Source organism: Narcine bancroftii, chromosome 12, assembly GCF_036971445.1.
Source record: "Narcine bancroftii isolate sNarBan1 chromosome 12, sNarBan1.hap1, whole genome shotgun sequence".
In the NCBI taxonomy this organism is placed as follows: Eukaryota; Metazoa; Chordata; class Chondrichthyes; order Torpediniformes; family Narcinidae; genus Narcine; species Narcine bancroftii.
This window is the reverse complement of record NC_091480.1, coordinates 25995614-26020856: the sequence shown is the minus strand read 5'-3', so window position 1 is coordinate 26020856 and position 25243 is coordinate 25995614. Positions and strand designations below refer to the sequence as shown.

The 25243-nt window shown below is 40.3% G+C and overlaps 1 protein-coding gene across 1 annotated transcript in view; it reads right to left on the bottom strand.

Annotated features, from left to right (window-relative positions):
• The window catches only part of sdk1a (sidekick cell adhesion molecule 1a), a 681074-nt gene extending 672165 nt beyond the window's left edge, over positions 1-8909 (bottom strand). The window contains exon 1 of the mRNA XM_069906184.1: positions 7640-8909. Coding sequence (XP_069762285.1) covers positions 7640-8183 — 544 coding nt within the window. The 5' untranslated portion in view covers positions 8184-8909. The remainder of the gene's footprint in view (positions 1-7639) is intronic.
• Between the last annotated feature and the right edge of the window lie 16334 nt (positions 8910-25243).

The following is a 25243-nucleotide window of genomic DNA, read 5'->3' as shown; positions in this document are numbered from 1 at the left end:
TTATGCCAGCCAGGGTGGAAATGGGCATCACACAATATAATGGAATTACTGAACATGTCAGTGTACAAGACAATCCCAGAATTTCCACTTGAAATGTAGGTTTTGAGCTATAGTAATTATATAAGACTACCCCAAGTCTGGCACTTACGGCTGACCAGTGGAGTGATGCTGTCACAATATTTAAAAGCAAATTACCCAGTAAAGGTTTAAATGTTTTTAGCACATTTTAAAATAAACCACTGTTGACTCCCTGAACAGGCCATTTAAAACCTGTTCAGGTGGATGGATTCCATGAGGGAGCTCTGAGACTTCGCTGTTAAGGTTTGGATTTATACTTGGCATATCAAACAAACCCTGGTTTTGGGGTGACATTTTTCAAGATTAAAATACTTGCTTATATGCTGACAATATACAGTATTTCATGAGAACCTGATACCAGGAAAAGATTAGAATCATACATTAAAGTATCTAGCCTCATTTTCCAAAAGGCATTTCACCTTAAAATAATTGCTCGAATGATTTACTCTGGATTAAATGGAAATTTATGAGAAGCAAATGCTCACCAATTCAATTGCAAGTCTCTTATCCTTTGGTAAAGATATTTTATGTTTGTACATTTGGAATCCAAACTTGAGAGTGGGAGGTAATGAAGAGACCTTTTGTAAAGGAAATACATTAACCTCCAAGAAATCTTACCGAAACCAGTAACAAGCAACTGATGCAATGCTGATCAAACAAATCCTCAAAATCTCAAATCTTTACAGTAGTCTCAAATAAAATGGAAAAAAAAATCAGACGTATTGTTGGATAGACATTAACTAAATTACATCATCAGTACACAAACGCTGTTTTCATTTTGAAAACAGGCTTTTTACAAAAATGCAAGATAAATGGAACATGGATCTGAATAGTTATTTATGTTGGTTAAGTGAGTAGCTTCCTCATTCCAACTGCATGCAAACTTAATTAGCTCGCTGAGACCGAGACTACCTCACATTTCATCCCCTCTTCTTTTGCACTATTTTTAAATGGCATATTTACAGAAATTCAATTTAGTGATGTTTGCACAATACTGCTGCCGCAAAGCAACAAATTTCATGGCACATGTTCATGACAATAAACCTGATTCTTATTAAGGTAACTTCAGTATTTCATCTTTGGATATCTCTGCTTTTGATTGATGCCACAAAGGCATAACTGGCTGTTTAGGAGGCTATATTTTTGCTTCCAATGTTATGAAGTAATAAGACCCATTCAAGCCAAATATCAAATTTAAATTTAGACATACAGAACAGTAACAGGCCATTTCAGCCCACGAGTCTGTTCCGCCCAATTTCTTCTTTGGTTTGGCTTCGCGGACGAAGATTTATGGAGGGGGTAATTTACACCCAATTAAATTACACCCACAGTACTTTTTTAAAAAAAAATAGTGGGAGGAAATCGGAGCCCCCGGGGAAAACCCACGCAGACCCGGGAAGAGCATACAAGCTCCAGAAAGGCAGTGCGGGATTTGAACCCTACTCCCGACCGCTGGCGCTGCAAAGGCGTTGTGCGAACTGCAACACCAACTGTGCTGTCCCTATAATCATTATATTTTAAAGATGTTAACTCCATCTCTCCTTCTTGGTTCAAAAGTCTGCAACATGCTTGAAAAATAACACCATTCTTAAGTTTTTGTAAGGATTTAGGGTTGGGAAGAGTCAAATAAAAAGTTCTACACATTCCCTTTTTGTGGCAAGAAATATCAAAAATAGCCTTTAATTCTGTGACACCAATTTGAAAATTATGCCTCTTGGTTAAGATCTTTTCCACCAGAGGAAATATAGCTTATCTCCATCTATTTAATTGCTTTAAACAGTTGAAGAATTACAATTAGATATATTAATCTTCTGTTTTCAAGGGAATACTGTGCAAGTATATTCCACATAACCCATCTTCATAACCCAGCTCCCATATCAATCAGTTTAATATTTGCCCTAATGTTAGCTTTTTGTTCTGAGAGATGCTCAAAACTATACACAATAGCCTATGTAGGATCTAGCCAGAGTTGATGTAGAACAAATGACTGTATTGTGCGCACAGAAAGGTCAACATTTCCTCGGCATTTCAAATATTTTTTATTCTCTGCCACCTAACTTGTTACTGTCAGCAAATTATGTGTCATTTTAATAAGTGAAAAGCTAATTGGTACTGAACCTTGGAGTAAACTACTCATCACATTTTGCTAAATGGAAGTTGATCAGGCCCAACCTGTTCTGACAAAGGGCCTTCAAACTGAATAATGAACTGATTCTCCTTTTTAACCTGCTGGGAGTTCCCAGCTTTGTCGGTTTTGAAATTTGAATTTCCAATATTAATATATTTTCAATTTCCCTATTATATCAGTATAAAACCATGATTTGGTGCCAATCTACAAACCTACACATCAATCTAACCCTTTCCTCTCTGACACTCCATTACATCCCACTTTTCTACCATCCACATACCCAAAATCTCCCTGTTGTACCAGCCTCCACCTGTTCCATGGACCCACCACTCTCAGTGTAAAAATAAATCTACCTTGGATATCTCCCCTAAACTTTCTTCCACTCACTCGAAATGGATGTCCTCTGGTATTGTCCACTACCATACTGGGAGAAAAATGCTGACTCACTTTCTTATGTCTCTCAATTAAATCACATCTCATCCTCCATCACTCTAAAGAGTAAAGACCTGCAAGCTCAACCTTTCATCACACATTCACTAATCCAGGTAGCATCCTATAAAATCTCCTCTGCACCCTTCCTCAAACTTTCACATCCTTCCTCCGATGAGTGAACCAGAACTCAACGTAGTGTGGTCTAATCAAAGTTTTATTGGGCTTCAACATTACATCACAACTCTTGAACTCAATCGCCCAACTAATGATGATTACACAATATATGTCCTCTCAACCACCCTATCAACTTGTATAGCAACCTTGAGGGATCTTTGACTTGGATGCCAACTCTGTTCTGTTCCTCAACACGGCTAAGAACCCTGCCAGTAACCATGTACTCTGCCTTCGTTCAATCTTCCAAAGTGTATTACTTCACACTTTTTCCTGATTGAATGCTATCTATCACTTCTCCACTCAACTCCACATCCTGTCAATATCCCACTGAGAGCCAATGACAACCCTCTACGTTATCTGCCACACTGACTACCTTCATGTCATCTGCAAACTCTCTGATCTAGCCTTCTACTTCTTCATCCAAGTAGTTTCTAAAAAAAACTCAAAGGAAAGGGCCACCAGAAATATACCTGTGCAACATCACTCATTATCCCAGACAGTATACTCTCTATCGACAACACTCTCAGCCTTTTTGGGCAAGCCAATTCCAAATTCATGCATCCAAGTTTACTCAGATCCCATGTCTCATGATTTTCTCAATGAACCTACCATGGGAAACTTTGCCAAAAGCTTCACTAAAATTCTAATACACCATGTTCACCACCCTACTTTCATCAATACCCTTTGTCACCTTCTGAAAAACTCAACCTAGAGCAGTGGTTCTCAACCTTTTTCTTTCCACTCATATACCCCTTTAAGTATTCCCTATGCCATAGCTGCTCTGTGATTAGTAAGGGATTACTTAAGGTGGTATGTGAGTGGAAAGAAAAAGGTTGAAAACCACTGTTTTAATCGTACCTAATTAACCCGTTATGTGCATGGTTTCCTAACTCCAAAGGGAGTGGGCCGATGATAAGTTTTCTCAAGCAAAATATTTCAGTAACAATTGGGTCTAGAGCAATGATTCTCAATCATCCCTTTCCACTCACATACCATCTAAAGCAATCCCCTACTAATCACAGAGCACCGATGGCATAGGGATTACTTAAAGTGGTATGTGAGTGGAAAGAAAAAGGTTGAGAACCACTAACCTAGAGTATATTTCGTATAGCCAGTTGACTTATCTTCCGCATGTGCTTCCATTTTTGTTAATGCAGTTTTGTGAAATGTTATTGAAGGATGCCTGGAAGCCCATGTAAATAACATCCATAACTTCCTTACCCACCATGTCAAATGTTATCTCCCATGATAATTACCATTTTCAAAAATAAAAAAAAACAAATTCATTAGGCATAGCTTAACATTTACAAATCAACTCTAGTCCTGAAATCAATAATTAAATCAATGATTTTTAAATAAAACTCTTGAAAATGTCAGGGTGACAGAGAATGGAAATCAGCCTCTGCCCTATCAAGTCCCTGTCCATTCCATTTCCAAGCATACACCCCATAGCTGACTATGCCTTAGGCATTTAAAGCTCCTGTCTAAATACTTCTCCAAAGGTTGTGAGAATATCTGCCTCGCTCGCCCCTTAATTACAGAGCAAAAAAACTCCTCATATCGCCTCCAAATCTTCTCCTTTTCCAATGTTCTCAGAAAGACAACTCTTCAAGGCAAAAAAAAAGTTTCTCACTATCTATTCGATCTCCACTCCTCAAATTAGAGTATATACACCTCAATAGATTCCGTTTTTTTTTCATTCCAAATAAAACTCAACTGAAACACTGGGTCATACCTTGGTGAATCATCTTGCATTCACTCCAGTGCAAGAATATCCTTCCTACCGAATTTTCATATAGTATTTCAGCTATGTCTGTATGTTTTACAAAGTAGTTCACTGCCTTCATGCTCTTATATTATATGGCTTGGATAATGAAGATAAGCGTCCCATTAAAATACAAACAGGAATTGACTATATCATTGACATGGCCGTTAACACAATACTATTTTACAGTGCCAGCAATCTGCATTTGAATTAGGCATTGTCTGTGACCTGTATAGGTTTGTTTCCACATGCTCTGGTTTCCTCTCACCCTCCAAAATGTCCGAGGTTGGTAGGTTAATTAGGAAACACTGGTTTCATTGGCTGGAAGGGGCTTCTACCATGTTATATCATTAAAATTAGAAAATCTGACCCTTTGAGCATGCCTTACCATAGCTCACCTAATCAGGCCTCAACTCCCATCGCCCACAATTCCAGAATCTTTCAAAAAATGTCTATCCCTCCAAGTATCTCCACTGGTCTAGCCTCCACAATTACCCATCACCAGAAGAAATTCCTATGTATTCTCAGTTTTAAATATTTCCCTTTTTCTGTTACTATGTTCCCTTACTCAAGATTCTAACACAACTGGAATTCTCTTAATATCTACTCTGCTCTTTTAAGATGATTCCTCATTTTTCTAAAGAGTACAGATTCAATATCTCTTGTCATTGATATTTGATCAACCCTCTCGTCTTAGGAAAATGTCTGATCAAACACTTCTGGATTGCCTCCAATCCTGGCAATATCTGAATATCTTGTACAAGTCTCTTAACCAACTTACTTAGCTCTTTTCATTAATATTCTATTAATTGTCACCGCAACTAACAGAATGAGCTTTTGAAAACATGTTGGAATGTTGGAGTAGAAAAAGAATTACTGGAGGTCAGACATTATCCATGGGGAGGCATGGTCAATCTACCTTTTGGGTCTGAACCCTTTATTGAGACCAAGGAAGAGTAGGTGAAATTACATTTTTTTAAATTGGGAAAGAAGCTTGACGGCCCAGAGGATAGGTCAGAAGGCATGTGATAGGTCCACTTATTTGCCTTGGGGTCAAAAGGCACTTAGGCACCTCTAAATGGTCTGAGAAATGGAGATCAGAGCTCCAACTCTTTATTCTGGGTTGATATCCCAGATGAATGTTTGTATCTGATAGGTTGCACATTCTTCTGTAATCTTCCCCTTGGATGAGACAAGAGGCTAAAATTAGATAAGAAAAGTTAATGTTACATTCTTACTGATAGGTAATCTGTGAATCATCCCTCTATTTTAGGGAGGGAAGTCCAAAGATCCACACACCTGTCCCATTTGATGGGAAGGAGGAGGAGAGGGTTCATACCTTCAAGCTCCTGGATGATCATATGTCCATCATCCACATATCAGGGTGGCACCGTTAGTGTAGTAGGTCGGCATGGTTAGAACAACGCTATTACAACATCAGCAACCCGAATTCGAATCTGGTGCTGTCTGCAAGGAGTTTGTATATTCTGCCCATGTCTGCATGGGTTTTCTCTGGGCGCCTTGGTTTCCTTCCACCCTCCAAAATAGATATAGAGATTATAGGTTCATTGGGATATCTGTGCTGGGCTGGTAAGGCTTGCTACTGTGCAGTATGTCTAAAATGAATCCCCGCTGGAGCCAGCCTATCAAGGCAACTGTGAAGAAGGCCTCTACTTTGTTCAAAGTCTGTGAAGATTTGGCATGTTGTTGAATACTCGATCAAACTTTCTACAGGTACACTAAAAGGTATATCACAGTCTGGTTGAGTCACTAGTGCCCAGAAATACAAAAGATAGCAAGCAGCCAGGTCTATCATAGGTTCCCACCTCCCATCCATCGAAGGCATCCACAAGAGGTACTGCCTTGAAAAGGCAGCCAAGATCAGAAAGGACACGCCTCACCTTGGTCACAACCTCTTCTCATGGCTACCTTTGGGTAAAGGGTACAGAAGCCTCTCGGTTCAGGAACAGTTCATTTCCAACAGCTATCATTTTCTTGTTCAATTAATCATGGACTGCTGACACTATAAAAGGGGCCTGCCTGCACTATTCCAAATGCCTCTTTTATTTCTTGAACTTTCTTACACCATCAATATTTATCATCTATCTTCTGTATTTATTATCTCTTTTTCATGTACACCACTGCAGTTTTTTTTAAAACCAAATATCTGTTCTCTGCAGCAAGTTGGAATGTTGGTGGATGTAAACATTGCACATTGTAATAAGCTCAATACCATCGAATAATAGCTGCACACGAACGATAGGGAAATTCAATAAAGAGGAGACAAGTTGCATCGAGTTAATATGCCGGTTCTCCAATCCTAAAATGTTCACTCTGGAGGAACGGAAATCAAATAAGTAGATTGCAAAATTCAATTTGACTGAGCAAATATCACATCTTGGGAGACGCATTTAATCCACTGCATTGAAACTTTTGCACAAGGGTCGGTGCCCGTAAATTATGCTGCCGGACGGTTCCTTCGCGAGCATTGATTTGAGCAGAGCAAGGGGGCAACAACGGGCGAGGGTTGTTGAGTCAAGACGGTTCAGCGCCCGACACTTCATCCGACTCATCTCACAGATCAAACACGCAACAGCGCTTCTGCTCGGTTCAGCTGTCGCAGATCAGATGAGAAGAGAGCGAGTTGCCTCAAAACTCAAACAAAATTTGGAGCCTTGCTCTGAAATAAAAGTGAACTGCGTCCTTGCTGTGACAATGGCCAAGAAAACAGCCCCCCCCCCCCAACCACCCACCCAGCCCAAGTCAAGGCTTTAATCCTTATTCCTGGGGGCTGAAAGAGGACGTGGTCTCATTTACTGTCGCCCATAGATAATTGCACTTAAAAGTCAGTTTGGAAAATGTAATTAACGTATAATATTCCACGTTTAACTCTTGAGCTCCACTATTTGACTGGTCGTTTTCTAATCGTTACTTTGTTAAAGTGACAAATGCTAAAGCGACTCGAGGTGCGATTTTAAGAATAAATCTGGTCTGTGCACAGTAGTTTCAACCCTCCTGGCCAGAGGGATCCAGACCAAAGCAACGCTGGGGTCTCGTCTTACCTTGCGCCAGGCTCTGTAGCACGTGGATTTGAAGCAGCACAAATGTCCACAATCCCCCCAAACATCCAAACACACGAAAGTTTCTTCCCGCGCCGGCAAATCCCATCGTTTCTCTGAATTGCCCCGATTTCGGTTCCACGCTCGCTGCATCCATCCCACCATCACTCGGGATCCCAGCCACCTGGTGATCGATCACTCTCCTCAACCAAGGCCCTTGCTTTACTCCCTTTCGGTTATTGCTTGCACCGGCAATCCGAGTCCGGACTGAATCCCGATCAACTCCCCCGGGGTGAAGGGTCCCACTGGTCGGACCCTGCAGGCGCCCGCTTTGGCATCGAGCCTCCGAACGATTGATTGCGGATGTCGCTGGTCCCGCGATTCGCTTCTGCCCGATCGCCTGGGCGTGCGGTCTCCTCCGCTGGTTCGGATAACCGACCAGCTCCTCCGGTCCCGGGGCTCTCGCCCTCGGCTGATCGGCTGCCTCTGGCTCACCGCCGTCCGCCACCCGATCAGCGCTCAGTCCAGAACTCGCGTCGCCCATCATCTGTTGATATTCTCGATTAATGCAGTCGGATGGCTCCCCAGCAATTGATTATGCTTTGGTATTAACTCTTACAACCCCCCCTCCCTCCACCACCACACACACTCAAATGAATGGAGCTGGAAAAAGAAATGCTGTTCCCCTTCTGCCCGGTGGCGATGAAGTGGGGCTTGGGATTTTTAATCTCCTGTCGCCCTTTTGAGGACCGTCTCCCGGTCGGGGCGCGGATCTCTCTCTCCAAAGTCCTTCCTCAGAGCAGCTCGGCCGCCTTCACCCCGACCCAGGGGAACGGGAGGGGGGGGGGGGGGGGGGGGGAAAGAAATCGACCTTCCCAATTCTCGCTGCACTCAATTCCACTGATCCGAAGTCGGGGAATTCCAGACACCGGTCCCTTTGAACTGAACTCCCTCCAGCTCCTGGTTGATAATTAACTCCAAGCAGCTGCCTCTTGGTATTTTAAAAGTTAAGAAAGTTCCAAAGAAAGTTTGTTTGCTCCCCAAGAAGAGGGGCAACTGGGATTCCCAATTCCTCCTGCTTAACAAGTCATCTGCGCTTTAAAAGCTCCTCAGTGGAAAGGCTGGGGTTGCCCCCGTTTTGAGTTCAATTGAATCCCCCCCCCCCAAACAAAAACTTTACAGCCATGGCCACCAGTGAATGTTAAAGGCTTGAGGGGACCTCATTTCTGTCGTCGGCCTCCCTCCTCGCCTTCATGCTGATGGAAGGTGGCTTTGCAGCGAGCTCTTCTGCTGTTTCCTCCCCCAACCCCAACAAACTCCCTCTCGGTTCAAGCCGGAGGAAACTCAGCCGCCTTCTCAATTGGTCGAGCTCGGCTCGAAACGCGATTGGCTGGGAGGTGGGGGGGGGGGAAGTGGGGAGGGAGGAGGCAGCACCTACTTCTGATTGCTCGGCTCGCTTCACTCCGCGCCCGCTGATTGGATGGGACTGGGACCGCGCTGAGGATCGGGCTCTCTGCTGGATTGGTCCGATTGTGAAGAGGAATCTCGTCATTGGTCGGTTCCTTGAAGAGAGCTTCGCTGCGCTGAAACGAGGAGGGGGATAGAAGTGAAGAGGGGTTAAAAAAAGCGACTGGGTCAGGCAGTGATGTTGGGTTTTTCTTTTGATATATAAAAAAGTTGATGTTAGAAATGTAACTACAAATACAAAACCCAGGGAAAGGAGGAGGGGAAAAGACAGGTGATCCATTCTAAAGTCAATCAAGCACAAAATGCTGGAGAAGCTCAGCCTCCCCCACAATCTACCTATTTGTTCGGACGCCTGCCGGCGTTTTCTCACGCCTTGATGAAGGGATCAAGCCCGAAACGTCGGGCATGTATAAAGGACGCTGACCTGCTGAGCTTCCCCAGCACGTTGCGTTTTTACACTATCTTCTGAAGGATGGGAAGAAAGGGAGATGAACTAATACAAAACTTGTAGCTCAAAATGGTCATTGCGGGATCTGAAACTAGAGGGCAGAATGGTTGAAGAGGAAACTAAAGGGCCACCCTTGGAGTTTATGTACCAGAGAGAGTGGTTGAAGAAGGTATAATGATAAATCAAAGTCATGGACTTTGATAGGAAAGGATTGGAGGGACGTGGCCCGCATGTAACTAAACAGGGATAGCTCAAATGGGCAACTTGGACAGCACAGACAAGATGGGGTGAAAGCCCTGTTTCCATCCTCTACAATTCTGTGGATCCATAGGTGGGTAGTTTATGTAAGTTGGTGTTCATTGTGATTCCTAATTGGACATTTTAAGCTGCCGTAGTCCTGTTGAAGAAATCATTGAAAATGTGTTGGTCGATGAATTTGCCAACAATGAAGGAACAGTGATGGTATATGTCTTGGAAGGCACTTCAGTGGTGTTGGCATGTGCAATTCAAAATCTGTTTAAACAAAAGCAAATGTGAGCCCAGAATAACAATATAATGACTTTGAACTGTTTGAATAGATTAGAAATGGTAACTAACATTTTTAATTGTTTAGCACATTGTTGAAACCATAAACTTTAGGGAATAATATGATCTTATTTTGAATTTTATTAATCCTAATGCTTTTGGAGGATGGGGATAGGGAACAATGTGGGAGTGGTGCAGAGAATTGAAGTCAAAAGTTCTGCAAAGCAACCTGGTCCACCAAGTGGAGATACAGTTTGCAGTGAAGAAACAAGGCTAGAAAAGGCATTTAGAAATTGAGTGAAGCAACTATTGGTAAATAAAGTGCAGTAAAATCACATCTGAAACCGAATTGTGCACTCCTCCCCCTATCCTATGTACTAGCTTTCATAGTAGCCCTGTTGACATTTCTTCACACATCTGCTGAACCCATTCCCCTGCTGAATCATGACAAGGAACTTTACCAGGAATAAGTCCAGATTTTTGCTTATTGAAGTATTTTCCTTGTTTTTCATTAAAAATGTTTTCATTAGGTTTTGTTTTTGCCTTGACTTGAAAAAAAATTGACACTAATTTGCATTTTATCATATTTTGCTTAAACACTCCAAGTCGATGATTTCCTTAACTTCAAAATTATTTGCAGATGCATCTTCTTCTGGTTAACATTTTTTCTTTGAATAATGTACCGGATCTCCCATGAGTAAGCCTTGCTTCATTTCTGGCACTATAACCTTAAACTCCATCATTCAGCACTAAAAATTTGCAACCACGCCCACATTCAAATTTATGCACAATTCATGCCGCGTTTCCTAATGGCTTGAAGAGCAGCTTGGACAAATGTATTGATTTGTACATTTTAATTTATCCTTAATATTTGTCAACATCCTATGGCAAGAATAGTGAGGTGTAAAGTGAAGTATATATCTCACAAAATGAGTCTAATTTGTATTTTCTGAACAAAACCACCACAGTCTCTAAAAGGTTGTTGAAAGCAACTCTACCATAATTTTTTTTTTAACGAAGAGGTTTCTGTTAAATATAGTTGTAAAACATATAATGTTTCTTAAAATGTTGTTAATTATTTAGCAAAAGTTAAATGCAGTTCGTTTTCTGACCAGTCAATCTTGTATGACTATTTAATACGATTCAGAAACACCTATGAACTATTGTTAAAATAACATGCAAATATAACTATTAAGTAACTGCTGTGAACTTTCTTAATGTATGGTGATAAATATCTGCACAGTGTGAAGATATGATTTACAGTGCAAGTTGTAGCATATTTGCTTAACTGTTCACACCTTGCAATTTATATGCGCTTCAGATTTATTTCTCTTATTGGATTCGGATCAGAGTTTTTCTCAGTAATTATTGATCAAAGGAATCTTACCTTATTCCCATCTCTTTACAGTTTGAACTTGGAAGAATTCATCTTAAAATGGAATTCAAAAACTATGAAGTTTTATTTTTTTTCACTTTTTTTTCCATACGACGGTGACATTGTGACTCAAAATGAACATACCACAATGCCCAAATGTTGTACTGCAAAACTGAGCACACCTTCTGGAAAATAAACTCTCTCACTGCACCTTGTTGCACCTGACAATAAACTTGAACTTGGAAGTCTATTCTTGTGACAGATCCTACTGCTCACTAGCCACACTCCTTCGTTGCTGTCTGAACATGGAACATGGCAAGGCTACTACTTGATCCATTTCTGTGACTCCCTGAATAGAGTGCACTCCCAACCTTTTTGCTTTGTGACTAATACTTGACATTTATTAGTCAAGGATGAAGTAGACAAAGACGATGTGGTCAAACAATAAATATGGCTTTTATTAGCAGAAACTCAGGGTACAATAATGAAAGACAATCGGTGCATATACAGTTATATCCAAGGGGAGTGTCCTTAACAGTAGAGATAATGCACAGCCAATGTTAGTACAGCAAGGCTCACCAGAGGGGAGACAGGCAGCTTGGCAGACATTCACCACAAAGGTGTCTTCTACTTTCTGCCTGCTTTCTCAATTCATGCTGGTGTTTTGCATCACTGTTTGATAATTCTTTGTCCTTGCCAAATTTGAAAGATTTCTGGGTGGTTTCAGTCTGTAAGTTTATAGTTACTATTACAGCGTAACAATCTTTCTAACGTCTGCTGTTCTCAACTGCTTTTCATGATCCAGAATTCTTTTTCCCTTGTTTCTCCCTGATATTTTCTCAGCCTATTCCACATCAAGCACTAGATGGCACTGCCCTGATTCTTGAGCGATGATACTGCAAGTAGAGACTACCTTAAACAGGAGAGAATAGAACTGTTTTTGCGAAGCTTAAATTTATTGCTGAGTCAAGATGGTCAAATATAAATTACATGAATTGGTTTTAGGAAATAAACCTTTATTACCAAGGAAATGAAGGTGGAAGTCAGGAAACTCAAGTCCACTTGTCTGCATCAATTTGCTTCCCACAAAACAAATAAAAAGCAAAGTTAATGGAAATGAAGTTGTGTAACTTGGAATTGCTCTCATTTTGAAGTTGGTTTTCATGTTCTTTACTTGAAATACTCACATTCATTTGTGGGTGGTGCAATCATTTACACTTTGATTCTCCTGCTAATAATTTGTCAAGAGGAGCAAAATGGAAAGTTTTCTTGTAATTATCTGCTTGTGCAAACTGAAACATGTCAGATAACAAAAGAAAGTCTGGCTCTATCAGATGTGAAATCTTTAATCAGAGCCAACACAGCTGTGGCTGTATCTTTCTTCTGCTGTCAGAGATGTTGTACTTCTGTAGTTGTTCAAAGGAATGCATTTTGAGAATGGAATTCTTTATAATTTATTTCTTCAGTGACAAAATGATTACAGTTTTATTCAAGGTACATGGTGTATTCAGTTTTGAATTAAAACAAGATTCAAGTAATGTTGAACTTGTCATTTCTGGAAGTGTTACTTTGGCAGTTTGAGTACGAATCAGTAGATTGAAATTCTAGCGTGTTCAGTTTTAACATCTGAGAAGTTGACAAAAATTATAATTTTAGAGCACAGTAATGTCAAAGAGGATCTCCTGCCTTCAGGTTTTCACCATAAAGTATAAGATATGGAGATATTTTCAGATTTTTTTGTAAGCAATGATTATACAGTGAAGAGTGTTAATAATGTTGAGTGCTTATATAAATAAATACCTTCCAAATTGTCTTCCCTGCTGAGTAAGGAAATTAATTTTGGCATTGAAATTGTTTTATCTTGTAATATACCTTTTCAATCTGTTTTAATTTTGAGAGAAAAGCTCATTGGTGCAGACCCAGTCTCTCATAAAATTTGCCAGAGCTTCAAGATCCAGGTCCCTAGAAGATTTAGTTGCAATAAAACATCTAATCTATTCTTTATGATACAAAATATGTAAGTAAAATACCATTTGTTGAAAATTCATTGACTTCTTCAAAACTTTTAGCTGACCACATTTTTAATGAGATATGCATATTTCATTTTACTACTTTTGGGAAAATATCCTGCTTTTCAGTCATCAAAAATAAAATCTGCTGTCCTTTTTGGAGTGTGAATGATAATGGAATAATAATTGCCAGAACTATTGGAGATATTTAATCTGAATCCCTGTGTTTCTAATGACTTAGTGTGAAGAAATGCATGACTACCATGAAGACCCAGCAGACTCGTACTCTAAATAGCAGTCTTCCCACAGTGGTGTTGTCTAAATTCTCTTTGACATTTAATGAAGCAATAAACCTAATATTGTTCAAGAAAATGTGCATATCTTATAATCTGGCAGCAACCATAGATGCAAAAACTTTCAGGGAACTTGAAGATATGTGAATGATGGCAAAATATTTCAGCAAGTAGACTAGCCAAATCCAACTTTGACCAGTTCTCAGCATTTCACCTTAATTGTCATGGAGCACACCATTTCAGTGTCATTTTTTAAATTTCTGCAGCCTAATCCATTTCGATGTGATAGATTAGTATGTGTTAACGTTTTATTTTTGTCATTCTTGGGGAATATCGCTGTAAAAAAACCAGGAGGTGGATGTGCATATTGTGAAACATTGGAATAAGATTGGGTTTCAATAAGGTAGGGCCCATGACACCAATCCTTGTGTACCTTGCATGTTGCATCTAAGCTGTTAGCATTCAAGTGTGATTGGGTCATTCAGACATTAGTTTGGAGGTCATGGGAAGAGTTGAAAAGTAGGAATGTCCTGTACTTGCACAGGGACTTCAAAAGGCCCTCCTAGTACTTGCTCTGGAGAAGGCAATAGTGGTAAATGGAGATGAAGATCTGCCTCATGTTGTCCCAAGAATATCTGGAAGTCGAACTCAAAGAAATGATGGCTTCTCAAAGAATCTAAATGCATTTCAACCTTATTTCTGGTCTCTCTCAGACAAGGCACACAACTGAATGTAACAGCATGTTACATCATGTGTCCAAATTTACCCGGAAGTTACGCTGCCATTCTTCCAAAAGCCATTTTTCTGGCCTTTCCAGTGACAAGGCAGAATTGTCTCTGGCACAGGTCACCTCAATAATGTGCAGCTGCTCCAAAGGCAATGTTTTGATGATAAGAGTACTTGCTGTATCCAAAAAGTGAGCTTAATGCTTCCTCCTTGCACTAAAGATCCTCAAGAAAAAGATTTGGATAGAAATGACTTGATGATGGACCAGTAGTCAACGCCACTGGCAAAAGATGAGAAGAAATAGAAAAATTGATGGAATAAAGTGGCAAAACTGAAACAGTGAATTCTGACATCTTCATTGAGATGTCAAATATCTTGTTTTTGCTGTTATTCACACAATGAAAAATTGATATACTGCTTTAACATCTATTTCACATTCTAATATATGAAAATATGAAGCCAGGGATCTCATGTCATCATTCTGATGTTATAGTTCACTGAGTTTTAATTATAAAACAGAAGAATGGCACATACTTAACAGGTTGTAGTGAAGACCAATTGACTTTTTTGTTCTCTCACTTCCTTCTTTGTTTGTCTGTGTTTCTTGGAATTGGTTAGTTAAGCAACTGATTAAGGGGCGGCACAGTTAGCTATCACAGCGCCAATGACCCGATTTGAACATGGCACTGTTGGTCAGGAATTTGTACCTTCTCCATGTGACTACATGGGTTTTCTGCAGGTACTCTGTTTCCTCCCACCCGTCAAGAAAGAAATACATACGTGGTTTATAGGTTAATTGGTGTATTTGGGCAGTATGGGCTCATGATCTCTTAAAAAAAAGCTTGTTGATGAATAATTTTACAGTGGAGGAGTAGATTTACTAAACTCTACCTTTGCATTTCTCCATTGTGAGAAATATGGAACAGCACAAAATTTATTTGACCCATTTGTTTGCCAGTCAATTTTAAGACAAAAATCTGATCCCACCATACAGCATTGGGTTTGTAAATATTATGGACCTTAGACAATTTTATTTTAGGACCAGGGACAGGACTGAACCTACAGGGGAAAGGAAGGATTGTGTGCTACTGTGAAGCGCTGAAGTAGCGCTGGGAAAAACTAACAGCTGCATGTGAAGCGCTAAAACAGCGCTGAAAAAGCTGACAGCTGTAAAACGTGCGAGAGCATGTTGGAAGCTCGTGGTCTCCCACAGAGCATGCCTGCTGCTGTCAACCTCTCTCCACCAATAGGGGGAGCTGAAGGAATGTGCAGGAACAGTCGAAGAACCCAGCGCGCTGAGTTTTTGAATGGGTTTGTCAGTTGGTCGGTTGGTTGGAGGGCAGTCAGTCTACTCATCCAGTAGTTTCAGTGGGAGAAACAAGACTGAGCTACTTTCTCTATGGGTGCCAGCACTGTTGTCCTGATAGCAGTTTGCATCACTCTAATACCCAGAGTGTGTGTGTGACCGGCCTGGACTTCCCAAGTCCCCTTCCAAAAGGAAGACTTTGTGTGATAGAAGTCACTTGATGACCCAGGACAGGGTGTTTAGAGGGAAAGACCTGTGTGACAGAAGGTCACTTGTTTACCCTAATGTGGGCTTTGGAGGCATGAACCTTGCCTAGTAACTAGGAGGTCACTGGGTGAAAATTCCCATGTGAAGAAATCAGAGGTGGTTTTTGCCACATTTGAAACTCAGGAAAGTCGTAAGTCTACAGTGATCACAGCCATCTGTCTCCACATCCAACTGAAAAGCCACTGTGCAACCAAACTATGAATCCCAACTCTGTAAGATGTTCCTTTTTGATTGACGGACTTGACGTGACTAACGAGGCTTTGATTTGGGAGTTATCTTTTGGACCATTTTCTTGGACTGTAATGGTCTTTTTCTACATATAAATATCTGTTTTTAATGTAGAATTGCCATAAAGGCTTATGTTCGATGTTAAGTTTATTGAGGTAATTCTGTTATTGAGGTAATCGACAACAAGATAGACAACAGACTCGCCAAGGCAAATAGCGCCTTTGGAAGACTACACAAAAGAGTCTGGAAAAACAACCAACTGAAAAACCTCACAAAGATTAGCGTATACAGAGCCGTTATCATACCCACACTCCTGTTCGGCTCCGAATCATGGGTCCTCTACCGGCATCACCTACGGCTCCTAGAACGCTTCCACCAGCGTTGTCTCCGCTCCATCCTCAACATTCATTGGAGCAACTTCATCACCAACATTGAAGTACTCGAGATGGCAGAGGCCGACAGCATCGAATCCATGCTGCTGAAGATCCAACTGCGCTGGGTAGGTCACGTCTCCAGAATGGAGGACCATCGCCTTCCCAAGATTGTGTTATATGGCGAGCTCTCCACTGGCCACTGAGACAGAGGTGCACCAAAGAAGAGATACAAGGACTGCCTAAAGAAATCTCTTGGTGCCTGCCACATTGACCACCGCCAGTGGGCTGATCTCACCTCAAACCGTGCATCTTGGCGTCTCACAGTTCGGCGGGCAGCAACCTCCTTTGAAGAAGACCACAGAGCCCACCTCACTGACAAAAGACAAAGGAGGAAAAACCCAACACCCAACCCCAATCAACCAATTTTCCCCTGCAACCGCTGCAATCGTGTCTGCCTGTCCCGCATCGGACTTGTCAGCCACAAACGAGCCTGCAGCTGACGTGGACATTACCCCTCCATAAATCTTCGTCCGCGAAGCCAAGCCAAAGAAAGAAAAAGAAGAAAAGAAAGAAAACTTAACTCATCAACTCATCTGTTTATGCATCTCTGAACTGCTGCTGGTGAGGTTTAACAGTAACCATGCAGATCTTAGCTCTTCAAGTAGACCTCCAAGTGATATTTAGATGTGACAATAGTTTCTGCCTTTCAGGCAGTGAGTTCCAAGCTCCTGCCTTCCATTGGGTGAGAAACCTTTTCTTTATCTCCTCTCATGGTTAGTGTAGTGGTTAACACAACGCTATTATAGCACCAGCAATCAGGAATGAGATTTGAGTCCTGCACTGTCTATAAGGAGTTTGTATGTTCTCCCCATTTCTGTGTGGGTTTCGTCCAGGTGCTCCAGTTTCCACCCACCATTCAAAAGGTTCCAAGGGTCTAAGGGTTGTAGGTCAATTGGGTGTAATTGGATAGCATGGGCTTATGGGCCAGAAGGGCCTGTAACAGTGCTGTATGTTTAAATGTAATCCTCTAATCTTGAACTTTATATCTCTACCCACTAATAATTTTTTAGTGCTCTTCCAAAGCATATAGAATTTGCCATTTACAAAGGACTCATAATTTTCTACATCTCTAATTATTCTTTTTATTTTCCAAAAAGAAAGTAGGAGCTCACCAAAAGTCATCCAGAGTCAAGAGTTTCCAGTCCTGGCAATATCATTGTAAATCTCCTCTGCAATCCGTCACCACCTTTCCTATAAAGTGACATACAAAACTGTTCACAGTGTTCAACTTGTAGCCTCATTAATGTCATTATTTCTACTGCATTAAATTCTTAATTTCTGACCTAAGGTCCTCGTTGTGCCTTTTCTTATCTTCTGTGCATCTTATCATCCGTGGGCTTCCAGATTTGGGAATTCCACCCTTTTTCAATGGAAGAAAATGTTATCTCTCAGCTCTTGAACCTTCTTAATTGCCTCCCATGGTTCCAAGACTGTTTTATCTTCATGTGTAAGTTTCCCACCTCCTTTAGTTAAATCACTTCTCAGACCAGTAAAGTTGGTATTGGCCTAATTCGAAGCCTGTTCCATAATCTTTTGAAAGCTAATGAATAATGATGACTTGTAATGATGACCCTTCCACCTGCCTGCTTTATTCCTTATAACTAAGTCCTGAATAGTCGGCACTATCTTACATCCATATTCACTGTCCCATGACATCAGAAATGACTATCTTTGGTGGCAATCATCCCCTTTTATTTTTCAGTTCAATTTATTTGAGATTCATTTGATCTTTCTTCTACCATATCACTTCTCAAGCCATAAATGTTTATTTAACTAATACTTCATTCCTTAACTCGCTGTCTGATCTTAAAATCCTGTAACCAGGAACATTGTTCCATCCTCTCCTTTCTAAGCCATATTTCCAACTTTAATATCATCCATCAATGCCTTCAGCATGCCTGCCTTATTCACAATATCCTCACATTTACACATTTGCAATTAAGCATCACTGGAGACCTTTTGTCTGGTTTCTAATCTTTGTTTCAAATTCTTTGTTTAACTTTCTGCTTTCCATTTCTGTTTATCTTTCTCCTGAATCATTGCTCCATTTCCCATGCTTCTGTCAAGCTAGTTTAAATCCTCCTGAACAGGATTAGAAAACTTGGCCAAGAGGATATAGATCACAGACACATTGAGGTGCAGTCGCTCTAAACTGTTCCAGAACTGATGCCAATACCCCAGTAATCTAAAGCCCTTCTTCCTGCAATATTTCTCCAGCCACAAATTCATCCATGCGATCGTCCCTTCTATCTCCTATTACTAACGAGTTGCAGCAGAAATTACTGCAAAATTCTGCATTGTAATCGATTTACTAACTCGATAAAATGTCTTTAAATTCAAGTTTATTATCATCTGATTGCACAAGTACAACCCGATCAAACAACGTTCTCCGGTTCTTGGTGCAAAACATGCAAACACACAACCAGACAAAATACACATACAGACAAGTAATACATATACAGGTCAAATATGCATATATATAAATAAATTCATATTGTTTAATAAATAATAGAATCTTGGATGGGTAATGTGAGCAAGTCATTTAGTCATCCAGCAGTCTCTCTGCCAGTGGGAAGAAGTTGTTCCTCAGCCTGGTGGCGTTGGCTCTGATACTCCTGAATCTCTTTCCTGATGGGAGCGGCTGAAAAATGCTGTGTGCAGGGTGGAAGGGGTCATCGATGATTTTGTGCACCCTCTGCAGACAATAATTGCGTCGATGGGTGGGAGAGAGAAAGAGAGAATATAAGAAATAGAAGCAGGAGTAGGCTATCTGGCCCATCGAGCCTGCTCCTCCATTCAATGAAATCATGGGTGATCTGATGATAGGCTGCCCCCCACCTATTTCCCTTTCCTCCATATCCCTTAATTGTCCTACTATGTAAAAATTTATCCAATATATTTACTATGTAAATATACTTATATTTACTGAGGTAGCCTTCACTTCTTCACACCACCCTCTGGGAAAAGCAGCTCCTCCTAAATCTACAACCCTGAATCATGAGGTTATGACCACTCGTTCTAGTCTCCTCCACCAATGAAAGTAATTTACCTACCTCTATCTTATCAATGCCTTTCATAATTGTATATGTTTCTGTAAGATCTCCTTGCATTCTTCTAAATTCCAGCAAATACAGTCCCAGACGACTCACTCTCTCCGAATAGACTAGTGCCCTCATTTCTGGATGAAGGTAACCGGCATCATAAAGGATCCCCATCAGCCTGGTTACAACCTCTTCTCATTGGTATCGCTGGGAAGAAGGTACAGAAGCTTGAAGTCCTTACCTCTAGTTCAAGAACAGTTTCTTTCCAACGGTCATCAGGCTCTTGAACCTCCCCTCACTCCAGAACCATAAATAAAACCTGTCTGCACTGTTGAAACACAACTTTTCTTGCTAACTGTAACTGGGAATATTTCATATCTTTGTTTTATCTTCATTATAGCTTTATGTACTGGGCTAATTTAATGCATTTGATTGGAGTTTTATTTTACAACATGCCTGTTTGGCTGCAATAAGTAAGAAGTTTGGTGCATCTATACATTGTTCTTGTGTATAAGACAATTATTATGAAGGTGAAATGGTCAGATGTTCTACCCAATACATCCTGAATCAGTGTCATAATTATGGATTGTCTGGCATTATTTTTTGTGGGAATTTGCAATGAGCAAATTGATGCTGATTTTTCTACATTACAACCGTGACTCCACTCCAAACATAATGGGGTGAGTACATAGAATCTCTGCCCAAAGAAGGGGAATCATTAACCAGAGGACATAGGTTTAAGGTGAGGGAGAATGTTTTTACACAGAGTGGTGAATGTATGGAACAAGCTGCTGGAGGAGGTAGTTGAGGCAACATTTAATAAACATTTGAATAAATACATGAAATTGGATAGGTTTAGAGGGATATAGGCCAAACCCAGACAAGAGAGGGTTTTGGTCAGCATGGGCAAGTTCAGCTGAAAGGCCTATTTCTACACTGTATAACTTTATGACTCTGTGACAAAGTATTTTGGGATGATACAGGGCATTTCCTCGTTTATAAATGGGATTTTAAATGTCATTTAGCATTCAAGAAGTTCGATTGCCCATGTAATCTGTGCATTTCTTTGAAAGATCTCCCTGTTTAAGTTCCCATCCTCAAATATTTACCTAATTCCATAAGATAAGAATAAAACTTGGACAGTTATCATATTCCTTAAAGAAATCACATATCAATTTACCCTGCTGTAGAAATAGCTGGTTGTTCAATAGAGAGAACAACAAATGCTATGAATAGCACATTGGGGATTAATGAATTACCCCTTATATTATTCATTTTACTATCTTCACAGATTGTTCTGCAGAATCTGTGGTATGAAACAACTTGCTGCATTCTGAGTTAATAATAATGAAGACATTTTCATTACGTCAGATCAACCTGCATTATTTACAGGCTAATCCTTTCAAAGAAAATAGCACAGGGAATATTAGCCTCAGTTATGTTGCTTCAATGACAAAAGGTAAGAGGCAATTGAGACTGTATTAACATTAAGAAATTGAAAAGGGTGTCAGGCCTTGCAGGGCATCATGTGCAGATTCCCTAAGGCCAGCTATGAAATAGTCTAATGTGTGCATCTGGTAATTAGAGAACCATGCAAGAAGAGGAGATTTTAATTTTCATTATAGATTAGAAGAAACATTCGAGAATAGAGGTGAATTTTTTTAAGAACTGCCCACTGCACCAATAAAGTTATGAAAATTTTCATACGAACAGAAAACCAGTACAATGTATAAAGGGAAAGTTAACACCTGACAAAGTTTGCGACTTCAAAGAGATGAACAAAGTTAAGAAATAAAGTCTGTTCAAAAACATGTGATTTGTTGGTGAATTAGTGTATTTGGGCTGCCATGGGCTCATTGGCCAGAAGGGTCTGTTACAGTGCTGTTTATCTAAATTTAAAAAAAATTAAACTCTATTTACAAAGGGACTATTTAAATGGATGTCAGAGGTATTTGATGTAATCTGTATCTAAATGAAGTTCATGGAATCAATGGATACTATAAGTGCAATGGATGGAAGGGAACAGGTAGATGTTGTATATTTCGATTTCCAGAAGGGGTTTGATAAGGTACTACATAAAATATTTCTGCATAAGAAAAGGATATGTAGAGTTGGGGGAATAATAGCAAAGATTGGTTACCAAAATTGCTATTACCAATAGAAGGCAAAGAGTTGGAATAAATGGGTGCCTCTATCCTCAGCAATCAGTGATAAGTGGAGTCCCACTGGGATCAGTGCTGGGACCACAAACTGTTCACAATATATAGAATTAATCTGGAGAAAGGGGCCAATTGGAGTGTATCTAAATTTGCCGATGGCATCAAATTGAGTGGAAAAGCTCAGAGTCTGCTTAAAGATATAAAGCTAAAGATAGGTTAAGTGAGTGGAGAAGAGTCTGGCAGATGGAGTATAGTGTTAGTAAATAAGGTCATCCATTTTGCAAGAAAAATAGAAATTGGATTTATTATTTAAATAGTGAACGATTACAGCATGCTTTTGTGAAGAGAAACTCAAGAGCGCTTTGCATGAATCACAAAAGGTTGATTTACAGATGCAGCAGGTAATCCAGAAGGCAAATGGCTATTGGCCTTCATTGCTGGAGGGATTGAATTAAGAGCAGGGAAGTTCTGCTGCAAGTGTACAGGGGGCTGGTGAGACCACAAATGTGTAAGAAAAGATAGGCTGGCTTTGCAAGCAGTGCAAAAGTTGATTCCCAGAGATGGGGTGAGGGTTGATTCTAAAAATAGGGTGGGGGTTAGCTCATAAGGAGAAATCAAGTTGTCTAGGACTATACCCGGAGGAATTCAGAAGAATAGGCTGGGATCTTATAGAACTATAAAATTATGAAAGGATAGATAAGATTGAAGTGGGAAAGTTGTTTTCATTGTTAGATGAGAACTTGGGAGCAGCGCTTCAAGATTCAGGGAAGTTGAATAGAAATGAGGAGGAACTGCTTGTCCCAAAGAGTGGTGAATCTGTGGAATTCTCTGTCCAAGGAAGCAGCAGAGACTGCCTCATTAAATATATTTGAAAAACAGAAAGAGATTTTTGTTCAAGGGTTATGGAGAGAAGCCAGGTAAGTGGAGTTGACTCCATGGCCAGATCAGCCATAATCTTCTTCAGGCTTCCCCTGTTCCTATTTCTTATTTATGTTCAGCTGATTGGCAGGCACTGGAGAGCAGAGAAACTAACAGCTGACCCAATTGACAGAATATGTCAAGGACAGCCATTAAAGATCAAACATTAGGCACTCAATTGTTCACTAATAATCAAGGTACTTACCAACATGTGCTGATAACGCTATCAGTAGAGATGAGTTGTCATCAGTGAAGCTAGAAGGATAATGTTCCAAAGAAATAATAATGGTTAGCAAATAGGCTAAAATGCAGCAAGTGGATTCAGTGAAGGCTTCTACTTTTGACCTAAAATGATAAAATACAATTTTTTTATTGGTAAAAGTACCAGAAACGATGGAACAAGTTTAGGCTTTGTACATTCAAATCATTAAGATTTTATGGTTGGGCAGGGAACAGTAATCAAAAAAAAGTTATTGGACTGCTGCAATATCAGGAAAATTAGAATGCAAGATGATTTTTTTTTAATTAAGGCAGTGTCATTCAGGAATTTGATGGCAACAGGGAAGAAACTGACCTTGTGTCACTGAGTGCTCATCTTTAGGCTCCTGTACCTTTTTCCTGATGGTAGCAGAGTGAAGACGGCATGGCCTTGGAGTTGGGGGTCTTTAAAGATAGAGGCCAACTTTTTTTTAAGACACTGCCTCATGTGGATGTCCTCGATGGAGTGGAGTGGAGTCTGGTGCCTATGATGTTGCAGGCCGAGTTAACAACCCTCCGGAGTTTTTCCTTCTCCTGAGATTTTACATCTCCATACCAGACAGTGATGCAACCAGCCAATATGCTCGCCACAGTACACCTGTAGAGGTTTTCATGAGTCTTCGGTAACATACTGAATCTCCTTGTGGTGGTACACCACCGGCCTACTGCAGGGGGAAACCTCTGAACCTGCGGAAGTATAAGAGGACAGGACAATACCTGGCCAGCTGTTAATCAGTCGGCCTGAATGGATCAAGCCCCACACGGTCGGGTGTCAATCATCCTCCTGGATATAAGCTTGCGCCGGCCTCCTGAGGCCTCACTCCGAGTTGCTGCAGCCACAGCCAGCCTGGCTCTGTGGATGTCTTTGTGGATTAAAACCTGTTGTACAGTCTTTATCTTTGTGTGTGTCTGATTCTGGCTAACAGTGGACCACTCTCCTCAAACACCTCACAAAGTATAGCTGCTGGCAGCCCTTCTTTGTGATTGCACCAACATGGAGGCTCCAGGACAGATCCTCGGAGATGTGGACACCCAAGAATTTGAAGTGGTTCTTGACCCTCTCCACTTCTGAGCCCTCGATGAGGACTGGGTCATATTCCCCTGACTCCCTCCTGAAGTCCACAATCATCTCTTTGGTTTTACTAATGTTGAGTGCAAGGTTGTTGTTGTGACATCACTCAACAAGCTGATCTAGCTCCCACCAGTTTCTTGGAATTTAAAAGATGGAATAATTTGAACAAATTTTAAAATGTTAAAGAAAATTGCAAGGGTGGGTGAAAGAAACCTATTTCTGCTAGCTGCAGTATCTAGAACCAGACCATAATGTGGACCTTTCTGAAATGTACATGAAAAAACATTTCTATGTGCAAAAGATGGAAGAAATTTGAAAAGCTCTTTAACAAACAAGTTATCTGTTCCTTTAAATTTGGGGGCTTGTAGGCTTTTGTTAATCATTAGGATAGCTGGAGATTTTAAGTAATTGAATCGCAGATTGCTCAAACTCTCAAATGGAAGAATAGGCTTATAGAATTAAATTGTCTTATCCCTTCAGTTCTGTTATAATGAAGGTCATTAATACCCTAAAATGACTATTTTATAGTCTCTGTGCTCTATATTTCAAACAAATTCTGGGAACAAAACTGAATAAAACGAGTGACTGAAACTAAAGGACATGTGATTAAGGTGAGGGGTGAAAGGTTTGGAAGGAATCAGATGAATTTTTTTTCACCTAAAAGTTGGTATCTTTATTAGCACTATTTGTGAGGGCAGGTAAACTTAAGTATCTAAACAGGCCTTTGAATTTTCCAAGACAGAAAAATCTGAAACCAGCTGCTTGTAAATTGGTTTAAAATGGATCAATACTTGTTTTTCAGTATGTCCAATCCATGACTTGAAATAGCTTGAAATGTGAAAAGTGAAATTTCTCACTGTTGCACATTCTATTTGCAGATATACAGAATAATTCGACCTTTGAAATGAAATAAAAACCTTTAGAACATCTGAGCCATTACCTGCTGGTAATTTCAAGTCCTGCAGTGCAAAATACTTACTGCCTGTTCAGCCTAAATGAGCAGTCATTCACCTATGAATGTAATACAATAAAATGGTTTCTAATAAAGGATCCCTAACAAGTTAAAATATTATACATCTTA